Source organism: Oncorhynchus kisutch, linkage group LG18, assembly GCF_002021735.2.
Source record: "Oncorhynchus kisutch isolate 150728-3 linkage group LG18, Okis_V2, whole genome shotgun sequence".
NCBI classification, from domain to species: Eukaryota; Metazoa; Chordata; class Actinopteri; order Salmoniformes; family Salmonidae; genus Oncorhynchus; species Oncorhynchus kisutch.
Window position 1 is genome coordinate 64,618,003 of NC_034191.2, and position 23,017 is coordinate 64,641,019.

Consider the following 23,017-nt stretch of genomic DNA (forward strand, 5'->3'; position numbering starts at 1 on the left):
AGCTACTAGCTAGCTAACTAGCTATCAGTCAACTAATGAGTTGCCATTTTCTGCTCTGCTTGCTTTTACAACTCTGAGAAAAAGCGCAACACACACATTTCAGAATGTGGGAGGGGGGCTCTGATGTTGGTTGATGTTGTGGATAATTTTTGCTCTATTTCTGATGCCATTGATTTTGTGTAAGATCATACACGGTAAATGGCTGTTTGGTGTGCTATAGAGTACACTCCTTTCATTTAAAAATAACATTCATCCTTGACTATTTTAACAAAGCAGATACTGTAGATGGAAACCATCTAATACATAATGATCACAAAAATGGAGAGCCTCTGTCCCACAGTTGTTGAGCAATGTAATCAATTGATTCCTATAAACACAGGTACACCAAATACACCACTCTTTACTCAGCTGATACTCACTTAGAGCTGTATTCCCAACCTCTGTTTAACTCCATCTAAACAGGCTTGTACACCAACTGCCAACCAACTATGAACCTTAAACAGAACACTCATGACTGAACACTCCTTACACACACTTTGCATATTCTGACACCCAGAACAGGCAGAGAGACAGAATGATGAACAAGAGATAAGTGGGAGGGGAAGGGAGAGAGTGACAGGCCTATTATTACCCAGCATGCAATTATACATAGGTTTGGATATGTGTGTCCTTGTTAATTGTTATTCTGTCTCCTGTCATTGCAGCTCCATGCGAGGCGGATGCCTTCTTCTGTCACAGTAACATGTGCATCAACAACACCCTGGTGTGTAACGGCATTCAGAACTGTGTCTACCCCTGGGATGAGAATCACTGTAAAGGTCAGAGGTCAAACCCAGGCTCAGTCCAGAATTATCCACTCTTGATTCCATGCATAACTACAAACTGCTGGCATACCAATCCTTTGGTCCTCATCATTCAACTGCATTCAGAATATACAGTTGAAGTCGCAAGTTTACATACACCTTAGTCAAATATATTTAAACTCAGTTTTTCACAATTTAATCCTTGTAAATATTCCCTGTCTTAGGTCAGTTAGGATCACCACTTTATTTTGTGGAATGTCAGAATAATACTAGAGTGAAATGTAATGTGAAATGTCAGAATAATAGTAGAGAGAATGATTTATTTCAGCTTTTATTTATTTCATCACATTCCCAGTGGGGCAGAAATTTACATACAATCAATTAGTATTTGGTAGCATTGCTTTAAATTGTTTAACTTGGGTTAAACGTTTCGGGTAGCATTCCACAAGCTTCCCACAATAAGTTGGTGGAATTTTGGCCCTTTCCTTCAGACAGAGCTGGTGTAACTGAGTCAGGTTTGTAGGCCTCCTTGCTCGCACACGCTTTTTCACAAATTTTCTATAAAATTGAGGTCAGAGCTTTGTGATGTCCACTCCAATACCTTGACTTTGTTGTCCTTAAGCCATTTTTCCACAACTTTGGAAGTATGCTTGAGGTCATTGTCCATTTTGAAGACCCATTTGCTACCAAGCTTTAACTTTCTGACTGATGTCTTGAGATATTGCTTCAATATATCCACATAATTGTCCTCCCTCATGAGCCATCTATTTTGTGAAGTGCACCAGTCCCTCCTGCAGCAAAGCACAACATGATGCTGCCACCCCCGTGCTTGACGGTTGGGATGATGTTCTTCAGCTTGCAATCCTCCCCCTTTTTCCTCCAAACATAACGATGGTCATTATGGTCAAACAGTTCTATTTTTGTTTTATCAGACCAGAGGACATTTCTCCATGTACAGTTGCAAACTGTAGTCTGGCTTTTTTTCTGCCGGTTTTGGAGCAGTGGCTTCTTCCTTGCTGAGCGGCCTTTCAGATTATGTTGATATAGGACTTGTTTTACTGTGGAAAAAGATACTTTTGTACCTGTTTCCTCCAGCATCTTCACAGGGTCCTTTGCTGTTGTTCTGGGATTGATTTGCACTTTTCGCACCAAAGTACATTCATCTATAGGAGACAGAACGCGTCTCCTTCCTGAGCGGTATGATGGCTGCGTGGTCCCATGGTGTTTATACTTGCGTACTATTGTTTGTACAGATGAACGTGGTACCTTCAGGCATTTGGAAATTGCTCCCAAGGATGAACCAGACTTGTGGAGGTCTACAATTTTTTTCTGCGGTCTTGGCTGATTTCTTTTGATTTTCCATGATGTCAAGTAAAGAGGCACTGAGTTTGAAGGTAGGCCTTGAAATACATCCACAGGTACACCTCCAATTGACTCAAATTATGTCAATTAGCCTATCAGAAGCTTCTAAAGCCATGACATCATTTCCTGGAATTTTCCAAGCTGTTTAAAGGCACAGTCAACTTGGTGTATGTAAACTTCTGACCCATTGGAATTGTGATACAGTGAAATATAAGTGAAAAGAATCTGTCTGTAAACAATTGTTGGAAAGATTACTTGTGTCGTGCACAAAGTAGATGTCCTAACCGACTTTCTAAAACTATAGTTTGTTAACAAGAGATTTGTGGAGCGGTTGAAAAATGAGTTTTAAACTTCTGACTTCAACTGTATGTATCGTTCAATCATCCTGTGTGTCTCTCTCCCACCTCTCTGGACTTCACTGTCTCCACCACTCACAACTCTCTCCCTCTCCACATGATCACATGATCCACATTAAATCCCACGTCAATCCGGTCCAATCCACTGTGTATTGCCTCCCTGTATCCAAGGTATGTCCCTCTCAATACATGCATATCCCACAGAGGTTCCTTCAAACTCAACTAATATAATTCCATCCTGCCTGATCCATACCAGAAGCCCAGGATTACCATGTATTTTCCATACACAAGCATTCAGCAGAATTCCCTTTGTATTCCTGTCGACCTCTCAATCCATACCTGATTCTGGTTCACACTTCCTCAATAATATATTCTGTTCTACTGATCCCATGTCATGATCCACTGCCAATACCGCTCTATCCTCAATAATGACAAAGTCCTTAGATAATCCAATGCTTCTGATTGTATTTCCTGAACTCTGTCCCTCTCAGCTCTTTCCTGATCTTCAGTGCTTCTCTGTTTTCTCAGTGTTCTCTATACACTCTCTGTTTCTCCTATTAGATTCATACCACAAGAGGCTGGTGAGTGGGGGACGGCTCATAATAATGGCCAGAATGGAGTGAATGGAATGCTATCATGTGTTTGATATAATTCCATTCCAACCATTACTATGAGCCCATCTTCCCCAGTTAAGGTGTCACCAGCCACCTGTGATCCATACAACCCCTTCCTCTTTATGTTCTTGGTCCTCAGGGTCAATCACAGACATTGTACTGGTAATACATTCCTACTTTATTACCAGAATTCTGTCCCTCTCAACCTTCTCCCAAACTCTCTCCTTAGCTCTCATGCTTCCATCTGTTCTTGTAGCTGTCCAAATAGATCCATACTATGATCCTTAGGTCTACCTCCGTATCCTCCGAGTTGCTGGTCAATCAATACAGCCTGTGTTCCCACAGACTGACTGCTACTGGGAGGAGTCGAGTCTAGTGGTTCTAGTGGGTTGGTGCACATGCTATTTATACCATCATGACCCTGCTAATAAGGCTGTATGAATGGTTTCTTTCAGCTCCTTTAGTTTAGCAGGCTACTCCATTGGGAGGCTTGCTGGTGACCCGAGTTCGAACCCAGGCAGACGCCAAACCTGTCCTCTCGATGCACTTTTGTCCCTCTGTGTAACCCTGGGCAGAGCCCAATGACAAACAACAACAATTTACAGCCATTGTTAAGCCTGTGTGGGCTTATTTCTCACCTTCTAAGCCTCTGTCGTCCTTACAAGTTCCTAGTCTTGAAAATCTGTATCTGTCAGCATCTTGTCCGGACATGTTTTTGTGCTGCTTAGCTAGTTTCCAGCTCTTCCCCCCTGTCCCTGGTAATATATAGCTCTTGCCTGCATCTATACCTTCATACACACACACACAGACACACTCACAAACACACACTGTAAAAATTATACACACACACACACTCACCACACAAAATGTGTATCCATCACAGTGTATACATTAAATGTCAGCCCTCTCCCTATTGGCAGCTTCTATCCACATTGTTGGTGTTCTGTGCTCTTTGTAAGCTCTCTGGCGGAACGGCCTTAACTCCTTGACTGCTAACCTTTTCACCCAGCTGCTGTTCATCAATAACATCTTGATCTTTATCTTGTGGTTCATTTCCTCTGTGTGTTGGGAATCATCTTTGCATGTTAATTGTGATGCATCCATCTGCTGGGGTGTGATCTTTTACAAAGTTCTCGCTGTGTGTGTGTGTGTGTGTGTGTGTGTGTGTGTGTGTGTGTGTGTGTGTGTGTGTGTGTGTGTGTGTGTGTGTGTGTGTGTGTGTGTGTATGGGGGGGCATAAACAAACAAGAAACCGCTCACCAAAAGGCTGCGTTTCTGGTGGGTGTAGACTTTAAGACTTAAAACTGTCCTACCTCACTTCTACCAAGACGTCTCCTGCACTAGGGGCGCTTAAACTATAGACCACTTTTATTCTACCCACATAAATGCATACAAGGCCCTTCCCCGTCCTCCCTTCGGCAAATCTGACCATGAGTCCATTCTCCTGCTTCCTGTTTACAAATTAAAGCTCAAACAGGAAGTACCAGTGATGCACTCAATACAGAAGTGGTCGGACGAAACAGACACGAGGCTACGAGACTGTTTTGTTAGTAGAGACTGGGAAATGTTCCGGGATTCATCCAATAACATTGAGGTATTTACCACATCAATCATGGGCTTCATCAATAAGTGCATAGACTTGTATATAGTATAAACTGGAAGTAGAAGTCTAAGTATTGATGTCCATTAGTTTACTCCAATTAGGGGAGGGATGGTAGAGTTAGGGTAAAATAAGGAAAAATACATTTAAACATTTTAAAAAGATATATATACATTACATTGATGGAAGCCACAATCTATCTGCAATATTAAAGCTGATCTACCCCCTAAAAAAATGTATAATAATAATAATAATATGTGCATAGACGATGTCGTCCATACAGTGACGATAAGAATGTATACAAACAAAAAAAACATGGATTACGAGCGATATCCGCGCTGGGCTAAAGGCTAGAGCTACCACTTGCAAGGAACGGGATACGGATTTGGAAGCATACAAGAAAGCCCGCTACGAGCTCTGACGAGACATCAAACTTGCAAAAGGACAATATAGGAGGAAGGTGGAATCCTACTACACCGACTCCGACACTTGTCGTATGTGGCAGGCCTTGCAGACGATAACGGATTGCAAAGGGAAGCCCAGACGTGAGAAACGCCCAGACGTGACGTTTCCCAGCGATGCAGAACTCCCAAACGAGCTAAATACCTTTTATGCTCGCTTTGAGGAATATAACACTGTGCCTTGGGTGAAAGCAGCTATTTCACAAGGACGGAATACCAGGGTGCTTTCTCAAAGCATGCACAGACCAGCTGACAAGTGTCTTCAGGGACATTTTCAATCTCTCCTTGTCCCAGTCTGTAATCCCAACGTTTCAAGGTGACCACCATTGTCTGTTCCCAAGTGTTCCCAAGAGCTCCAAGGTAACCTGCCTAAATTACTATCACCCTGGAGCACTCACATCTGTAATTCTGAAGTGCTTTGTCCATTAAAATAACATCAAATTGATCAGAAATACAGTGTAGACATTGTCAATGTTGTAAATGACTATTGTAGCTGGAAACGGCAGATTCTTTATGGAATATCCACATAGGTGTACAGAGGCCCATTATCAGCAACCATCACTCCTGTGTTCCAATGGAACGTTCTGTTAGCTAATCCAAGCTTATCATTTTAAAAGGCTAATTGATTATTAGAAACCCTTTTGCAATTATGTTAGCACAGCTGAAAACTGTTGTGCTGATTAAAGAAGCAATAAAACTGTCATTCTTTAGACTAGTTGAGTATCTGGAGCATCAGCATTTGTGAGTTCGATTACAAGTTCAAAATGGCCAGAAACAAAGAACTTTCTTCTGAAACTCATCAGCCTATTCTTGTTCTGAGAAATGACAGCTATTCCATGAGAGAAATTTCCAAGAATCTCATACAACTTTATGACCTACTCCCTTCACAGAACAGCGCAAACTGGCCCTAACCAGAATAGAAAGAGGAGTGGAAGGCCCCTGTGCACAACTGAGCAAGAGGACAAGTACATTAGAGTGTCTAGTTTGAGAAACAGACACCTCACAAGTCCTCAACTGGCAGCTTCATTAAATAGTACCCGCAAAACACCAGTCTCAACGTCAACAGTGAAGAGGCGACTCCGGGATGCTGGCCTTCCTCTGTCCAGTGTCTGTGTTCTTTTGCCCACCTTAATCTTTTCTTTTTATTGGCCAGTCTGAGATATGGCTTTTTCTTTGCAACTAGAAGGCCAGCGTCCCGGAGTCGCCTCTTCATTGTTGACGTTGAGACGGGTGTTTTGCGGGTACTATTTAATGAAGCTGCCAGCTGATATGGATTTCACATGACTGGGAGACAGATATGCATCGGTTAGTTACAGATACCTTTAAAAAAGATGGGCCTCACAATGGGCCTCAGGATCTCGTTACGGTATTTTTGTGCATTCAAATGGCCAATTGATAAAATACAATTGTGTTCTTTGACCGTAGCTTATGCCTGCCCATACCATAACACCACTGCCAGCATGGGGCACTCTGTTCACAACGTTGACATCAGCAAACCGCTTGCCCCACACAACGCCATATACATGGTTGTGAGGCCGGTTGGACGTACTGCCAAATTCTCTAAAACAACGTTGGGAAGCAGCTTATGGTAGAGAAATTAACATTCAGTTCTCTGGCAACAGCTCTGGTGGAGATTCCTGCAATCAGCATGCTAATTGCACGCTCCCTCAAAACTTGAGACATCTTTACCAATGTGTTGTGTGACAAAACTGCACATTTTAGAGTGGCCTTTTATTGTACCCAGCACAAGGTGCACCTGAACAATGATCATGATATACCACAACTGTCAGGTGGATGGATTATCGTGGCAAAGGAGAAATGCTCACTAACAGGGATGTAAATACATTTGTGCACAACATTTTAGAGAAATACGCTTTTTGTGTGTATAGAACATTTCTGGGACCTTTTATTTCAGCTCATGAAACATAGGATCAACACTTTACATGTTGCGTTTATATTTTTGTTCAGTGCACAATTTTAAATATACACTACCGGGAAAAAGTTTTTGAACACCTACTCATTCAAGGGTTTTTCTTTATTTTTACTATTTTCTACATTGTAGAATAATAGTGAAGACATCAAAACTATTAAATAACACATATGGAATCATATAGTAACCAAAAAAGCATGGAGGAGGAGGTGTTATGGTGTGGGGGTGCTTTGCTGGTGACACTGTCTGTGATTTATTTAGAATTCAAGGCACACTTAACCAGCATGGCCACCACAGCATTCTGCAGCGATACGCCATGATTCCATGTATGTTATTTCATAGTTGTGATGTCTTCACTATTATTCTACAATGTAGAATAATAGTAGACATATAGAAAAACCCTTCAATGAGTAGGTGTTCTAAAACTTTTGACCGATAGTGTATATATATTTATTTAAACTTTTTCTCCCCAATTTTGCTCGCTTAACCCGGAACCCAGCTGCACCAATGTGTCGGAGGAAGCACAGTACAATTGGTGAGCTTAGAATCGTCAGCTTGCAGGTGCCCGGCCTGCCACAAGGAGTCACAAGAGTGCTATGGGACAAGGACATCCCAACCGACCAAGCCCTCCCCTAACCCGGATGACGCTGGGCCAATTGTGTGCTGGCTGTGAAACAGCCTGTGATTGAACCCTGGCATGTGGGGACTCCTCAAGCACTGCGATGCAGTGCCTTAGACCGCTGCACCGCTCAATGATTTAAAATATTACATTACATTACATTTCATAACACTTTTCACAACAGATTAAGTGTGTTCCCTCAGTCCACTACTCTACTACCACATATCTACAATACAAAATCCATGTGTATGTGTGTGTAGAGTGTGTGTGTGTGTTTTATAATGTGTATGTGTAAGAGAGAGTTGATAGATTGCGATGCATATTATTAATGTTAGCTCTCCGTGTACATTTAAGGGCCAGCCATGCTGCCCTGTTCTGAGCCAATTGTAATTTTCCTAAGTCCCTCTCTGTGGCACTGACCACATGACTGGACTGTAGTCCCAGTGCGACAAAACTAGGGCCTTGTTGATAGTGTTGTTAAAACTTGTTAGAGATAGCCCCCTTTTTTTCCAATTTTCGCCTAAATGACATACCCAAATCTAACTGCCTGTAGCTCAGGCCCTGAAGCAAGGATATGCATATTCTTGATACGATTTGAAAGTAAACACTTTGAGGTTTGTGGAAATTGAATGTAGGAGAATATAACACAATAGATCTGGTAGAAGAAAATACAAAGAAAAGAACTACCACCATCTTTGAAGGGCAAGAGAAAAGTCCCAGTTCTAGCCGTCACTCTCGTTGTAATTCCGATAGTGTCAACAAGATGGCAGCAGTGTATGTGCAAAGTTTCAGATGGATAACTTGAAGAATGAGTGAACTACAAGACTTTTAGTGTGAAGTCCCCAAATACATTTAGGCAAATTGTGAAGGAGACATTTGCATTCATATTACATTTTTCTGCAAGAATATCATCAAATCTGTATACTTGGACTTTGATTCCGCTTTCCAAGTATTAGTAGCCATATTATAAGTTCAACATTTGCAAAACAACCCGTTTTCATAACTTCATAACTTCATAACTCTGAATATTATCATTTCTGTCCAATATGAAAAGGCATGCTGTCGTACAAGGTTAGTAGCTACATTTTACGACATATAAATGATGTTATCTAACAAAACGACACTTCATGTTATCTCTGGTACCCTTTGAATGATAAATCAGAGCAAGTACACATTTCACCTTCAGAGGTGAATTTATCAAATCTATCACGGTGAAAAAAGTGTTGTTGTTAGGAGCTCTCTTCAAACAATAGCATGGCATTTTTTCGCAGTAATAGCTACTGTAAATAGGACACTGCAGTTAAATTAACAAGAATTGAAGCTTTCAGACGATATGAGACATTTATCTGTACCGACATTTGTTGTTTCTCTAAAATATACGATCTTGACATAAGGCGCTGCATGATTTACAACTGTCCCTTTGACGGTACCCCGATTTAAATCATTTTCCACACACAGTCTGTGCCTGTATTTAGTTCTCATGCTAGTGAGGGCCGAGAATCCACTCTCACATAGGTACATGGTTGCAAAGGACATCAGTGTCTTAACAGCGCGATTTTCCAAGACAGGATACTCTGAGTGCAGCCCAATCCAGAAATCTGGCAGTAGCTTGTGATTCAATTAAATTCTCACAGAACCCCTTGTTGCAATTTCGATGAGACTCTCTTGTTCAGATATCGTTAAGTGAACTGGAGGCAGGGCATGAAAGGGATAACGAATCCAGTTGTTTGTGTCATCCATTTAGGGAAAGTAATTGCGTACCCAGCTCACTCAGGTGCTTCGCTATATCACATTTGACATTGTCTGTAAGCTTAAGTTCACACACAAAATCATACAATGATGGAAAGACCTGTGTTGTCCTTGTTAATGCAAACAGATAAGAGCTCCAACTTTTTAATCATAGCCTCAATTTTGTCCCGCACATTGATTATAGTTGTGAAGAGTACTGTAATCCTAGATTCAGATCATTCAGGTGAGAAAAAAACATCACCCAGATAGGCCAGTCGTGTGAGAAACTCGTCCACATGCAAGCGGTCAGACAAGTGAAAATGATGGTCAGTAATCAAAACTTTAAGCTCGTCTCTCAAAGTCAATACTTTTGCCACTTGATAACCAGTGCCCTTCTGTGTGTTGTAAAAGCGTGACATGGTCGCTGCCCATATCATTGCATAGTACAGAAAATACACGAGAGTTCAGGGGCCTTGCTTTAACAAAGTTAACCATTTTCACTGTAGTGTCCAAAACGTCTTTCAAGCTGTCAGGCATTCCCTTGACAGAAAGACCCTCTCGGTGGATGCTGCAGTGTGTGGATGCTGCAGTGTACCGCATGCGCGTTAACACTCTGCTATGTCTCCTTGTCATGGCTTTTGCGCCATCAGTACCGATACCAACATGAGCAGCAGCTACGTTTGGCTACATACGGACCGTTAAGTGGAATTCCCGCAAGAAAGTAATGGTTAATGTGATGTTAATTATTTGACTAGGCTACCTGTATTTGACATTGTGTTGTTATTTCGCTGAACACTAGATGGTTTAATTTTATTTTTGGCAGTGAAAAGAGGCTACTCGGGTGAGAAAAAAACCTCACCCAAATGTATTAGCCCTGTGGGAAAGTATAAATGGACTGTTTGAAATTGTGAAGAAGAAAAAAAGTACAAAAATGTCATTTAAAAAAAATAGATATATTTTATGTGAATCACATTTTTATTTGGCGTACCCCTGTTTGGGAACACCTGCTGTAGAGCATCTTTTGTTTCCAGAAGATGACAAAGTTATCTATAACAATTATTCCAACAGAGCTACAGTAATCTTTTCGCCAGTTGTGTAATCACATATGCTCAAACATACATTACACACACTCACACACACTTTTACACTCATCATTTCCTGTTGCTACTCTGTTCTTTATTTTACTATTATTATCTATCCTGATGCCTAGTCACTTTACCCTTTATCCTTCATGTACAGATCTACCTCGTTCTGATATAAACCTCCATTCTTGTGTATTTAATTTTTTTCCTTTTGTGTTGCTATTTGGATTATTATTTTTAAATTCTGCCTCATTGGGAAGGACTCGTAAGCAAGCATTTCACGGTAAAGTCTACATCATGTGACAAATAAGATTTAATTGAATTTGATTGTAAGTGTGTGGGTGTAAGTTGGCCATTTCTTAAAGGGGCAGCCCCGAAAAGTGGAAAAACTATCGAACTGCAATGTGTTTCACCACTTGGCTGCATTTACAAAGATGGAAGCAGAAAACAACACACTCTCTAAAAGAGAAACATTCAAATGTCTCCTGATCACCACTATTTGCTCCTCTCTCACTGTCTCTCTTCCTCCCACCTATCTCTCTATTTCTCTCCTTCTCTCTCACCCCATCTGTCTCCCTCCTCCAACAGAGAAGAGGAAAGCCAATATCCTGGACAACCTGAACAACACCAACGGCACCATTATCGGCGTCACCTGTTGTATCGTCCTCATCCTCCTCATTGTGTCCGTCATCGTTCAGATCAAACAGCCCAGGAAGAAGTACATCCTCCGGCGCGAGGACTTTGACCCCACCATGTTCCAGGAGGTCTTCGAGCCGCCGCACTACGAGCTCTGCACGCTACGGAGCGCCACGCACGCCACTGCAGCCTCCGCAGACCTAGTCGACCTGGCGGAGGACTTCGAGAACTACCACGCTCTCCGCCGCTCATCCTCACGCTGCGTCCATGACCACCACTGTGGCTTTGCCTCCAACCCGGGCTCCGCCCACCTGTCCCAGCTGTCACTCAGTGGGCGGGGTAGCCGCGGCAACCTGAGCACGCGCGAGGCCCTCCTCACGGACCTTCCACCACAGCCGGTACGGCCACTGCTGCCCAGCGTTGCCACAGGGAACCGGCGCAGCATACTGGTGATGAAGCACAGCTACTCACAGGAAGCGGCCGACAACGGGTGCGACCTCGATGACGACCTGGAAGAGGTTCCCACGACGAGCCACCGACTGTCGCGTCACGAGAAAGCAGTCCAGCGGTCAGTATCTATAGATTTCCAATGATCCATGGTCAATCAATCCATGTCAATGAAGACATCCTAATAGAAGATGTCATGGGGGAGGGTGACATTGATTTTCTTCCTTTTTAAACATTTTTTAATCCCCCTCTTACTTTTGTTCTTTCTCTCATTCTTCTTTTTTTTTTTTTTAGGTTGTAGCTTCCTTTTTTGCTTTGATCTTCTTACTTCTTGTCAACTCTGCTATCATTCATAAAGAGTTATGCTGTGGTAGTGAGACCTGCCCCCTCACTTTCTCTCTCACCCACTATCTTCCTCCCCTCCCTGTCTATTTATCACTCTCTATCTCACTCTTTCACACACATTCACTCTCTTTCTTTGTCTCTGTCTCTATATTGCTTTCTTTATCTATCTATGTAGCTCCAACCCATGCTCAGTACCAAGAAACATTGCCAGTGTCCTTGTTAGGTTTTCAGATATCCATCTTGAATTAAAATACTGATTTATGATGTGCAAATAGAGTGCACGACATTTGCAATGGATCAGACAAATACACACCTCTTTTCTATAGAGGACATGTAGATCAATTCAGTCTGTAGTCGTATCAATCTGTTGTGACTCTCAACAGAAGGGCTTGTATTGGTGCCTGCCACTGTTAAAGAGATTATTGATTGATCCATTTTGAATGCAAAATCAAATATTTTGTAAACTCAAAAGATATAAACACAAATAACTTTGTTAATAGTAAAAGTTAAATGTGTTCTTTTTTTATGTGGTAAAGTTCAAACCTTTGGCACAAATCTGTTTTCTTCAATTATATTTGAATGTACAGATATCTGCACCTTGATGACTTGATAAATGAAATGTTTACACTTCTTGGACTTCCAAAATAACTTCCAAGATAAAGTACCTTTGCTATGCATGCACTATGTGTGCTCTACTGTATTCAACCTGTATACCTGAAAAAGTCTTGTTTTAACTATAATGTCCAGCACAGCAATTCCTATGCATGCAAGACTTCCAGAGTTCAAAACTCTGTTGAAATGTTCTGCTTTTATGTAGCCAATATATGCATTTACAGTACATATGATAATCTCTATGCAAAAAAGAGTTTGATATTAAACGACAGAGCGGTGACATTTCAGGTTCTGCCTCATTGGCTCTTTGAGCAAACACGAATCAGAATACAACACGACTAGGGTGTAAGGCAATCTCAAGGTAAGCCCCCCCCCCCTTATACAACAATAAACATATTTTATGTTTCTGTGTAGGTCATCGTTTGACCATATAAGTCAATATCTCAGTAATGGTAGTTTTATGTAGTTTTGATGTTGACTTTTTTGTGAAGTTATTCTGGATTTAGTTTGTTTTGTTTGTTAGATTTTTTTATATGGTTCATTGTTGTCATCAAGATGGTTCCTCTGCTTGCGGTCATCTTGGTTTATGGTGAGTTTTTGTGTGAAATTTGGCTTCTATTTTTTTGCGTGGTTGATTTGAAGCTCATGTATGTGTCCTCTTCTTACCGAGGTCATATCATGAGCAACATTTTATTATTTATTAGCATGGACTTTTCCAGTCATCTTCTGTTGAACCTGTGGAAAATAAGGATGATTCTCACCTTTAACCTGTATTCCTTTTAGCCTCATAGCACAAACAGATCATAGCTGTATTATTTAACATACAGATATTTAATTAGCACACGTTTAATTAAGCACATTAATAGTACTACATACACCAATACTAAAGTCACAGTCCTAATTCTAAACAAGTTAGTCACCTGGAATGTTTTCAGACATTACTAAGGTTTACTGAAGTCACACTTACACGGTATTCTCCTGTTGTCTTGACTTGTTGAATGAATGAAATACTGAACATGGCTTTTCGAGCCTACTAGTCCATGAGCCAGACCCCCAAATATGATCTGTACAGCTCACTTGGGATGATGTGTCTCATGGTGATTTTGTTGAAGTTTTCTGTCCCTAGTGTCAGAAAATGTGTGATAGAAGTGCATTAAATCCTGAATCATGTTCAACTTTGTTTGAAAAGTGGTTCTGAAAGGTCATGAAGTTACCTTTTAAATTATATAAAATATACTGTAACCAACTTCGAATGCACTAGCTACAACTACTGTTAAGGAAATCGCAAATATTGTGCCATTGACATTAAAATGTTTGAAGCTTAACCATAGAATTCCATGTAATGGGGCAGTTATGTTTTTGGACTATAACATTATGGAAGAGGCTTGTAGATACAGGGCCATCATAGAATCCATGTATTAAGCCCAGAAGCCTTTTACCAATATGGCCACCAAACAACACAATTGCGTTTATTTAATCATTTTGCATGACCATACCTGTATGAAATATAATTGTAGTAGACCACAAAATATCTTAAAATGTTCATAGTGATGTAGAATACACAACCAAATTTGCCAGGTGTACCAGATACAGTACCTTCGGAAAGTATTCAGATCCCTTGACTTTTTCCACATTTTGTTAAGTTACAGCCTTATTCTAAAATGTATTTAAACAAAAAAAATCCTCAGCAATCTACAAAAAATACCCCATAATGACAAAGTGAAAACTACTTTTTATAAATGTTTGCAAAGGTATAAAAAAATACAAAACAGAAATACCTTATTTAAATAAGTATTCAGATCATTTGCTATGAGACTTGAAATTGAGATCAGGTGCATCTTGTTTCCATTGATCATCCTGGAGATGTTTTTTACAACTTGATTGGAGTCCACCTGTGGTAAATTCTATTGATCGGACAGGATTTGGAGAAGCACACACCTCTCTATATAAGATCCCACAGTTGGCAGTGCATGTCAGATCAAAAACCAAGCCATGAGGTCAAAGGATTGTGTCGAGGCACATATCCGGGGTTCTGGGGAAAAATGGCTGCATCATTGTAGGTCCCTAAGAACACAGTGGCCTCCATCATTCTTAATCGCAATATGTTTAAACCACCAAGACTCTTCCTAGAGCTGGCCGCCTGGGCCAAACTAGCAATTGGGGGAGAAAGGCCTTGGTCAGGGAAGTGACCAAGAACCTGATGGTCACTCTGACAGAGCTCTAGAGTTCCTGGAAATGGGAGAACCTTCTAGCACCACCATCTCTGCAGCACTCCACCAATCAAGCCTTCATGGTAGAGTGGCCAGACGGAAGCCACTCCTCAGTAAAAGGCACATGACAGCCTGCTTGGAGTTTGCCAAAAAGACTCTCAGACCGTGATGAACAATATTGTCTGGACTGATGAAACCAAGATTTAACTTTTTGGCCTGAATGCCAAGTGTAACATCTAGAGTAAACCTTGCGCCATCCCTACAGTGAAGCATGGTGGTGGCAGCATCATGCTGTGGATATGTTTTTCAGCGGCAGGGACTGGGAGACTAGTCAGGATCGAGGCAAAGATAAACAGAGCAAAGTACAGAGAGATCCTTGAGGAAAACCTGCTCCAGAGGACTCAGGACCTCAGACTGGGGGTGAAGGTTCACTTTCCAACAGGACAACGACCCTAAGCACACAGCCAAGACAATGCAGGAGTGGCTTCGGGGCAAGTCTTTGAATGTCCTTGAGTGACCCAGCCAGAGCCCGGACTTGAACTCAATCGAAAATCTCTGGAGAGACCTGAAAATAGCTGTGCAGCAACGCTCCCTATCCAACCTGACAGGGCTTGAGAGGATCTGCAGAGAAGAATGGGAGAAACTCCCCAAATAAAGGTGTGCAAAGCTTGTATTGTCATACCCAAGAAGACTCGAGGCTGTAATCGCTGCCAAAGGTGCTTCAACAAAGTACTGAGTAAAGGGTCTGAATACTTATGTAACTGTGATTTTCAGTTTTTTATCTGTAATAAATTAGCCAAAATGTCTAAAAACCTATTTTTGCCTTGTCATACTGGGATATTTTTTAGATTGATGAGGGAAAACAACTATTTGATCAATTTTACAGTAAGTACGTAACAAAATGTTAAAAAAGTGAAGCAGTCTGAATATTATCCGTAGGCACTGTATATAAAGATGTTAAATTATTCACAGAATTGTGATAAGAATGTGCACAAAAAAAGCTTTACGAATCGCTGATTTCTGCGGATGTTATGATGAATAATTCCAATATTTAATCTTCAAACATGTCAAATGGATGTGTACATGTGATGTCATTGATGTGAGCAGATTAAAATGATATACAATGTTATCATATGAATTGTTTTCATAAAACAGAGGACGAGAAATGTACTGCATACATTACAATGTCAAATTCCATAGAAATGTCAATCTGTTTTCACCTGATGTTGAGAGCAGCAAACCATTACACGTAGTTAGTCTAAATGAACATGCATTCTTCCTCTGGGGCTGTAGCAGATTGGTCTTTTACTAGAATACTACAAGTAATATAATTGACCTCAACAGGCCCAACATTGGATTTTACTACATTGTAATGGAATGTACGGGGCAGGTTTATAGTGCTCATAATGAAAACAACTACTAGGATACCATTGTATATAATTTTAATAAGCTCACATCCATGATTATTCACATGTACATTATTTCCATGTTTAAGGATCAAATATTACAATTGTTGATGCTATTGTGTTCATAGGTCAGTGATTCTTTCTGACAGCTTTTTAGGCACATTCTTACCACAATTCTGTGAATAATCATTCCTTATCTGGCCCACCTTGCTCATTTGGTTGTGTATTCTAAAACACTATGAACATTTTAAGATATTTTAGGGCATATTACAATTATACTGAACATAAATATGAACGCAAAATGTAAAGTGTTGGTCCCATGTGTCATTAGCTGAAATAAAAGATCCCAGAAATGTTCCATACACACAAAAAGCTTATTTCTCTCAAATGTTGTGCACAAATTTGTTTGCATCCCTGTTAGTGAGCATTTCTCCTTTGCCAAGATAATCCATTCAGCTGACAAGTGTGGCATATCAAGAAGCTGATTAAACAGCATGATCATTACACCGGTGCACCTTGTGCTCAGGACAATAAAAGCCCACACTAAAATGTGCAGTTTTGACACTCAACAGAATTCCACAGATGTCTCAAGTTTTGAGGGAGTGTATTATTGGCATGCTGACTGCAGGAATGTCCACCAGAGCTGTTGCCGGAGAATTTATGTTTATTTCTCTACCATAAGCCACCTCCAACGTTGTTTTAGAGAATTTGGCAGTACGTCCAACCGGCCTCACAAATGCAAACCACGTGTCACCATGCCAGCCGAGGACCTCCACATCCAATTTCTTCACCTGCAGGATTGTCTGAGACCAGCCACTCGCATAGCTGATGAAACAGAGGAGTATTTCTGTCTGTAATGAAGCACATTTTTGGGGGAAACTATTTCTGATTAGTTGGGCCTGGCTCCGCAGTGGGTGGGCCTATGCCCTCCTAGACCCACCCATGACTGTGCCCCTGCCCAGTGTGAAATCCATAGATTAGGGCCTAATGCATTTATTTCAATTGACTGATTTCATTATATGAACTGTAAATCAGTAAATTAATTGAAATTGTTGCATTTTGTGTTTATATTTTTGCTCAGTATATATTTCATACAGGTATGGTCATGCAAAATTTTCCAGTAAGACCCCATTGTTTTGTTTGTCGGCCATATTGGACAAAGGCTTCTGTGGGGTTAATGAGTGAATTCTGTGATGGCCCTGTACTGTGTCTACAAATCTTTTTAAAAACCTGCTCTAGCTGGTTGTGTGCAATTTGATTCCTCTATCACCAAAGTTAGAATCCCAGAACATAGCTTCCCCATTCCCCATAGAATTCTAAGCTTGCAACATTCTAATGTCGATGGCACAATATTGGCGATTTTGTTTAACAATAGTTGTAACTGGTGCTTTCGAAGTTTGAATGGTAATTTTATGACCTTTCAGAACATCTTGTCAAACAAAGTTTCAAATATATCACGTTTCCTCTTTAAAGCAATTCATACAGGTAATTCTAATATGTACCCTAGAGGTCAAAGGTCGAAGTTCTGTTGACCGAAACAATCAGAAAATATGTCTGATGAATAGCTGTGAATCTAAGCGATCCAATGATATATGACTGAAGAGTATAAGTGAGCAATAACTGGTTGTATACTGACATTCTTTGGGGTAAAATCCCTATGGGAAAAATGAATGGGACGGAGGGATGAAATAAAGAGTTTTATCACAGAGGAAGCTACCATTGATGCACTGCTATCACACATTTTCCAACTCTAGGGACATTGACCTTCAAAAAAATCGCTATGAGACCCCCCTGACTCATGGACTGTACTGTTGTCTTCAATTTTAAGTTGCATTAATGTAAAATCATTTTATTTTATGTCTTTGTTGGGTAACACTTAATTTGGATGTTTCATCATAATGCCAACATAAGGTTGTCTAGATTATCATTGCACTTAATGAATGTCACCTTTAAGCCATGACTCCCTCATGTTAGTATTATGCTGGGACATTGAAATAAACTGTTACCCTAAATTGTGTCATTCAGTGTAAGAAATGCTTAGTCCGGTGAGTGTGTATGTGTGTTTGTGTGTTTGTTTACGCTCTACGTTATGTTGCATTGTTTCCATCATATAGACTTCTTGAGAATAGTGCAATCCTGGATCAGTACGAACGGGCTTCAATGAAATATGAAAATACGGACCGGAGATTCACATCAGCATAATGGCGATGGTGATGGTGATGAAGGACTTATGGAAATAGAGATTATGAAATATGTAACAAACTGGAAGAAAGTAGCTACAGTGATAAAAACAATTGCCTGTGTATAGACTGGCTTAAAATAATTGAAACTTGAATTTAAGTAGGCTTCTAATCAGACCCACTATTGCCACTTCAGATTTTGTAATCTTGTTGACTGGACATTAACAAGGTACATTATTATCAAACAAAACATTGGATGAATATCTACATTGTGAGATGCAAGTTTGTTGCTCAAAATCATCAATGGACTATTGTGATTAGAAAACATTCCTCAGTTCAATGTTTAGAGCATGTGATTTTGTAGGATTTTTGCAGCATATTATAAATGGTATTTTGGGGTATCAATGCTTGCAATTTTTCAGTTTGAGGAAAGATGTAACATTTATCAGTAATAATTAGGCAATAAAGCCTACTCAGTAACTAACCTCAGTGTAATTACCCCTCTCTGAATAAGAAAAAAAAAACTTTATATGATAATTGAAAATGCTATGGTATGACTTGTGCATGCTTTTTATATCCATTAAAACATGAACAAACTAACATCTAGATTGAAAGTCATCCACTAATGCACTACATGCATCTCAGTTATAAATAAGTTCACTATAACATAAACAAAGGAAATCTATCCATAAAAGTATTATGAGTGGTATTAATTGATTGCATGCTAATTCAACTAAATTGAAAGTCAAATGTCAATACAAAACTAATCTTTAACATTTTCATTTTCAAATGTTGATTCCTCTCACAAATTTAAAAAAAAATTCAAAGTGTAGTTTTTTATTATTTGACATAAACAATGTAAATTCAGTTGATTTGTCACACCCTCTCTTTTCGTAGCCTGTAATCTTTGTACTCAGACTTTTCTACTGGGGGTATTTGAAAAGAGGAGACTTTTTAAAGACATAAATAATACTGTTCAGGACTGATTTTATGAATGCTTTGTAAGAAAATAAACAATAAAGCTTAATCATTTTTATTTTAAGGTTTTATCTAATTATTTTGTTATGTGTTTCACCAGTCCTTATTGTTCAAATGAAATTAAATGAAATTAATTTGGTTGCAAGTAAATAAATATGAATGCAAACATACACACATGCACGCACACAACACGCACCCACACACACACACACACACACACACACACACACACACACACACACACACACACACACACACACACACTCTCACAAACGCGCCCCATTAAGGTACACCGTTTAGCCACACTAGGACTATACTAAATCAAAACATTTTGATCTCCACTCAAATGTAATGTAATTCCAGTCCATTTTCACTTGAACATTATCAGGGAGGTGTTACAGTGTCGACAATAGGATTTATGTTATTGCCTGCATGGTTTGTCTACACTACATCATTGCAACTATGCTGACGCCTTCAATATCCCAATAATAAATCAATCTTTAGTTTAATTTGATATGCTTGCTCAGTTTTCTCGTTTGCTGTTGTTTATGTTAATGTTGTTGTTGTTGTTTTTTGTAATGCACTGCGTAAGTTTATGTGTTCAGTTAATGTTATTTGTTCACTTCATTTTGACACAGCTAGTGATACCGTTATTGTATAACTGTAATTTGAACTTAAGTGACCATGTGAATCAATACTGATGCTGTGTAAACACACACAGAGAGAGACGGCAACAATACAGTAATGTCTTAACACATGCACAATATGAGCAACATACTTCAAATAGGCTTACTGTATGTTGTAACGTGTTAATGCTTTAGGGTCACATTTGATTTACGCAGTAATCTGTTCTAATGAAACTTCAGGATGGAGAGACATAGAGGTAAAGTGATATATCAAACTGTAATAAACTGTTGTTGTAGTTATTGTGGCCTAGAGTACACTAAAAGTAATGGTGTTTCCATTTCTCTACAGATACTTCAGACCGATTCATCAGTCTTCTGCATCTTGCAGAGTTTGACATGGAACTAACATTAATCTCCCTCATGCATCTTGTGGGAACTGTTGCACTTGCGTTGAGCGGCAAGACCAATTTAGAATGTTGTGATAAGGAAAAACAGAAGCTTTTTTTTGTGTATGCGTTGTTTTTTTTGTTTGTTTGGATGACAGGTGAGATGCCCTGTTTATGTTTCTCAAATGTCTGAGATTGTAAAGCCAACGGACACATATCCTGATACTCAGATCCTGGACCGAAACTTTAAAAGAAAAATAAATACCTTTAATGTACATTGTTCATGGACTAAAAACTGAACCTGTTCTTTGAAACTTGATTAATGATTTTTTTATTTATCAAACATGTAAGGATGTCATTTTGGTGCTGAAATACCATCTGGAAATCCACAGTATGTATCGCTGTTATGTTTCCCTCCCTCCATTATGGCTCGAGTTCTTTCCCCGGATGGAGTGTCACACCAAGGAGAATGTTGTGATGTCATGAAGGGCATTAACCTTAGTGTTAATCCACTAGACATGAAAGATCTCTTTGGTGATTTCTGTGGACTGAAATGGGACATTGGGATGTAATATGTAGTTTCTATGACAAGTCACAGACCTCTTCAGAGAGTAGCCTAATGAAATTGTTTTTCCAGAGATCCCAATTCAGATTTCCAACTAGGATCTCAAACATTGGGAATGGTTGTACTAGTGGCTTGTCCATACACACTAGGCTACAGTAAAAAAAAAAGTGTGCTCAATTACTCATCTTGAATTAGGCTACTACCTAATTCCTTGATTGCCCCATAGCCTTTCCTTTGCAATATTTTATTTCCTGTCATTCAAAATACACCACGTGACCAAAAGTATGTGGACACCTGCTCATCGAACATCTCACTCCAAAATCATGGGCATTAATATGGAGCTGGTCACGCCTTTGTTGCTATAACAGCCTCCACTCTTCTGGGAAGGCTTTCCACTAGATGTTGGAACATTGCTGCGGGGACTTGCCACAAGAGCATTAGTGAAGTCCAATTCATCCCAAAGGTGTTCTTTGGGGTTGAAGTCACAGCTCTGTGCTGGCCAGGGAAGTTCTTCCACACCGATCTCGACAAACGATTTCTGTATGGACTCACTTTGTGCACGGGGGCATTGTCATGCTGAAACAGGAAAGGTCCTTCCCCAAACTTTTGCCACAAAGTTTGAAGCACAGAATCGTCTAGAATTTAATTGTACGCGGTAGCGTTAAGATTTCCCTTCGCTGGAGCTAAGGGGCCTGGCCCGAACCAGGAAAAACAGCCTCAGACCATTAATCCTCCTCCACCCAACTTTACAGTTGGCACTATGCATTCGGTCAGGTAGCGTTCTCCTGGCATCTGCCAAACACAGATTAGTCCATTGGACTGCCAGATGGTGAAGCGTTTCCACTTCCTCCAGAATCCAATGGCAGTAAGCTTTACACCAATCCAGTTGACACTCGGCATTGCGCATGATGATCTTAGGCTTGTCTGCAGCTGCTCCTCCATGGAAACCCATTTCATGAAGCTCCCGGCGAACAGTTCTTGTGCTGACGTTGCTTCCAGAGGCAGTTTGGAACTCGGTAGTGAGTGTTGCAACCGAGGACAGATTATTTGTATGTGCTAAGTGCTTCAGCACTTGGAGGTTCCGTTCTGTGAGCTTGTGTGGCCTAACACTTCACAACTGAGCCGTTGTTGCTCATAGACATCACTGTGCTCTTCAGTAAGGCCATTCTACTGCCAACGTTTCTATGGAGATTGCATGGCTGTGTGCTCGATTTTATACACCTGTCAGCAACGGTTGTGACTGAAATAGCCAAATCCACTCATTTGAAGGGGTGTCCACACACTTTTGTGTATATTGTGTATGTGTATGTTTGAGACCCATCCGTTTGCTGAGATCTCTATACTTTGGTAACACGTTAAAGAAATGCTGGACAGAATGTTTTCAATACACTGATACTAATCTGATTGAGACTTACTGAGTTTGTATATTGGAAAGTGATAGTCATTTGTGCTTGTCCATGAACAACGTCACTTGTCAGGGTACATGTACATGTAATCTGTTTACAATAAAGCAAACTGTAATCAGTTACGTTACCAGCAAAAATATTGTAATCAGATGATGGATACTTTTGAAAAACTAGATGATTACTTCTTGGATTGCTTTGACATTTAGAAAGGATGTTTGGGAAAATGTTTTATGAAACCATTCAGATTTTTTCAATGGCATTCAATTCAGCATTGAAAAAAGGAGATAGTTTAAGTTTGCTCCACCTGAGCGAGTCTGACCACAAGTCAGAGACCACTATGATGACACACCAATGCGTTTGATGGATCCTTTTTGTCTTCTTCCAATGCCTCTTAAGGGAAGAAATCGAAAACTGAAGTTACTGATTACAATTTTGGACAGGTAAGTAGTAACTGTAACAGATTACATTTAGAAAGTAACCTACCCAAACATGTCCCTTGTTATAATGTTGTAGCCTAAATGCTGTAGTTTACCCTACTAGTCTAGATTACGTGAGTATATTACCAAAGAGAATATATGTTTAAAATATACATGTTTTAAAATCTGTGATATTGCTGTGATGTCTATTTCATCAAAGACAGAATTATTTTTAATTTCATCCACTGG

At 40.1% G+C, this 23,017-nt stretch overlaps 1 protein-coding gene across 2 annotated transcripts in view; it reads left to right on the forward strand.

Annotated features, from left to right (window-relative positions):
- neto1l (neuropilin (NRP) and tolloid (TLL)-like 1, like) overlaps window positions 1-22,958 on the forward strand; it is a 172,512-nt gene extending 149,554 nt beyond the window's left edge. The window contains exons 8-11 of one of the 2 annotated variants that reach the window (XM_031796472.1): window positions 705-818; window positions 11,144-11,759; window positions 12,884-12,956; window positions 20,345-22,958. In XM_031796472.1, coding sequence (XP_031652332.1) covers window positions 705-818; window positions 11,144-11,759; window positions 12,884-12,944 — 791 coding nt within the window. In that variant the 3' untranslated portion in view covers window positions 12,945-12,956; window positions 20,345-22,958. Of the gene's footprint in view, window positions 1-704; window positions 819-11,143; window positions 11,760-12,883; window positions 12,957-18,325; window positions 19,550-20,344 lie in introns of those variants that run through there. The other variant, XM_020509044.2, reaches the window with a different exon arrangement.
- Window positions 22,959-23,017: the final 59 nt, after the last annotated feature.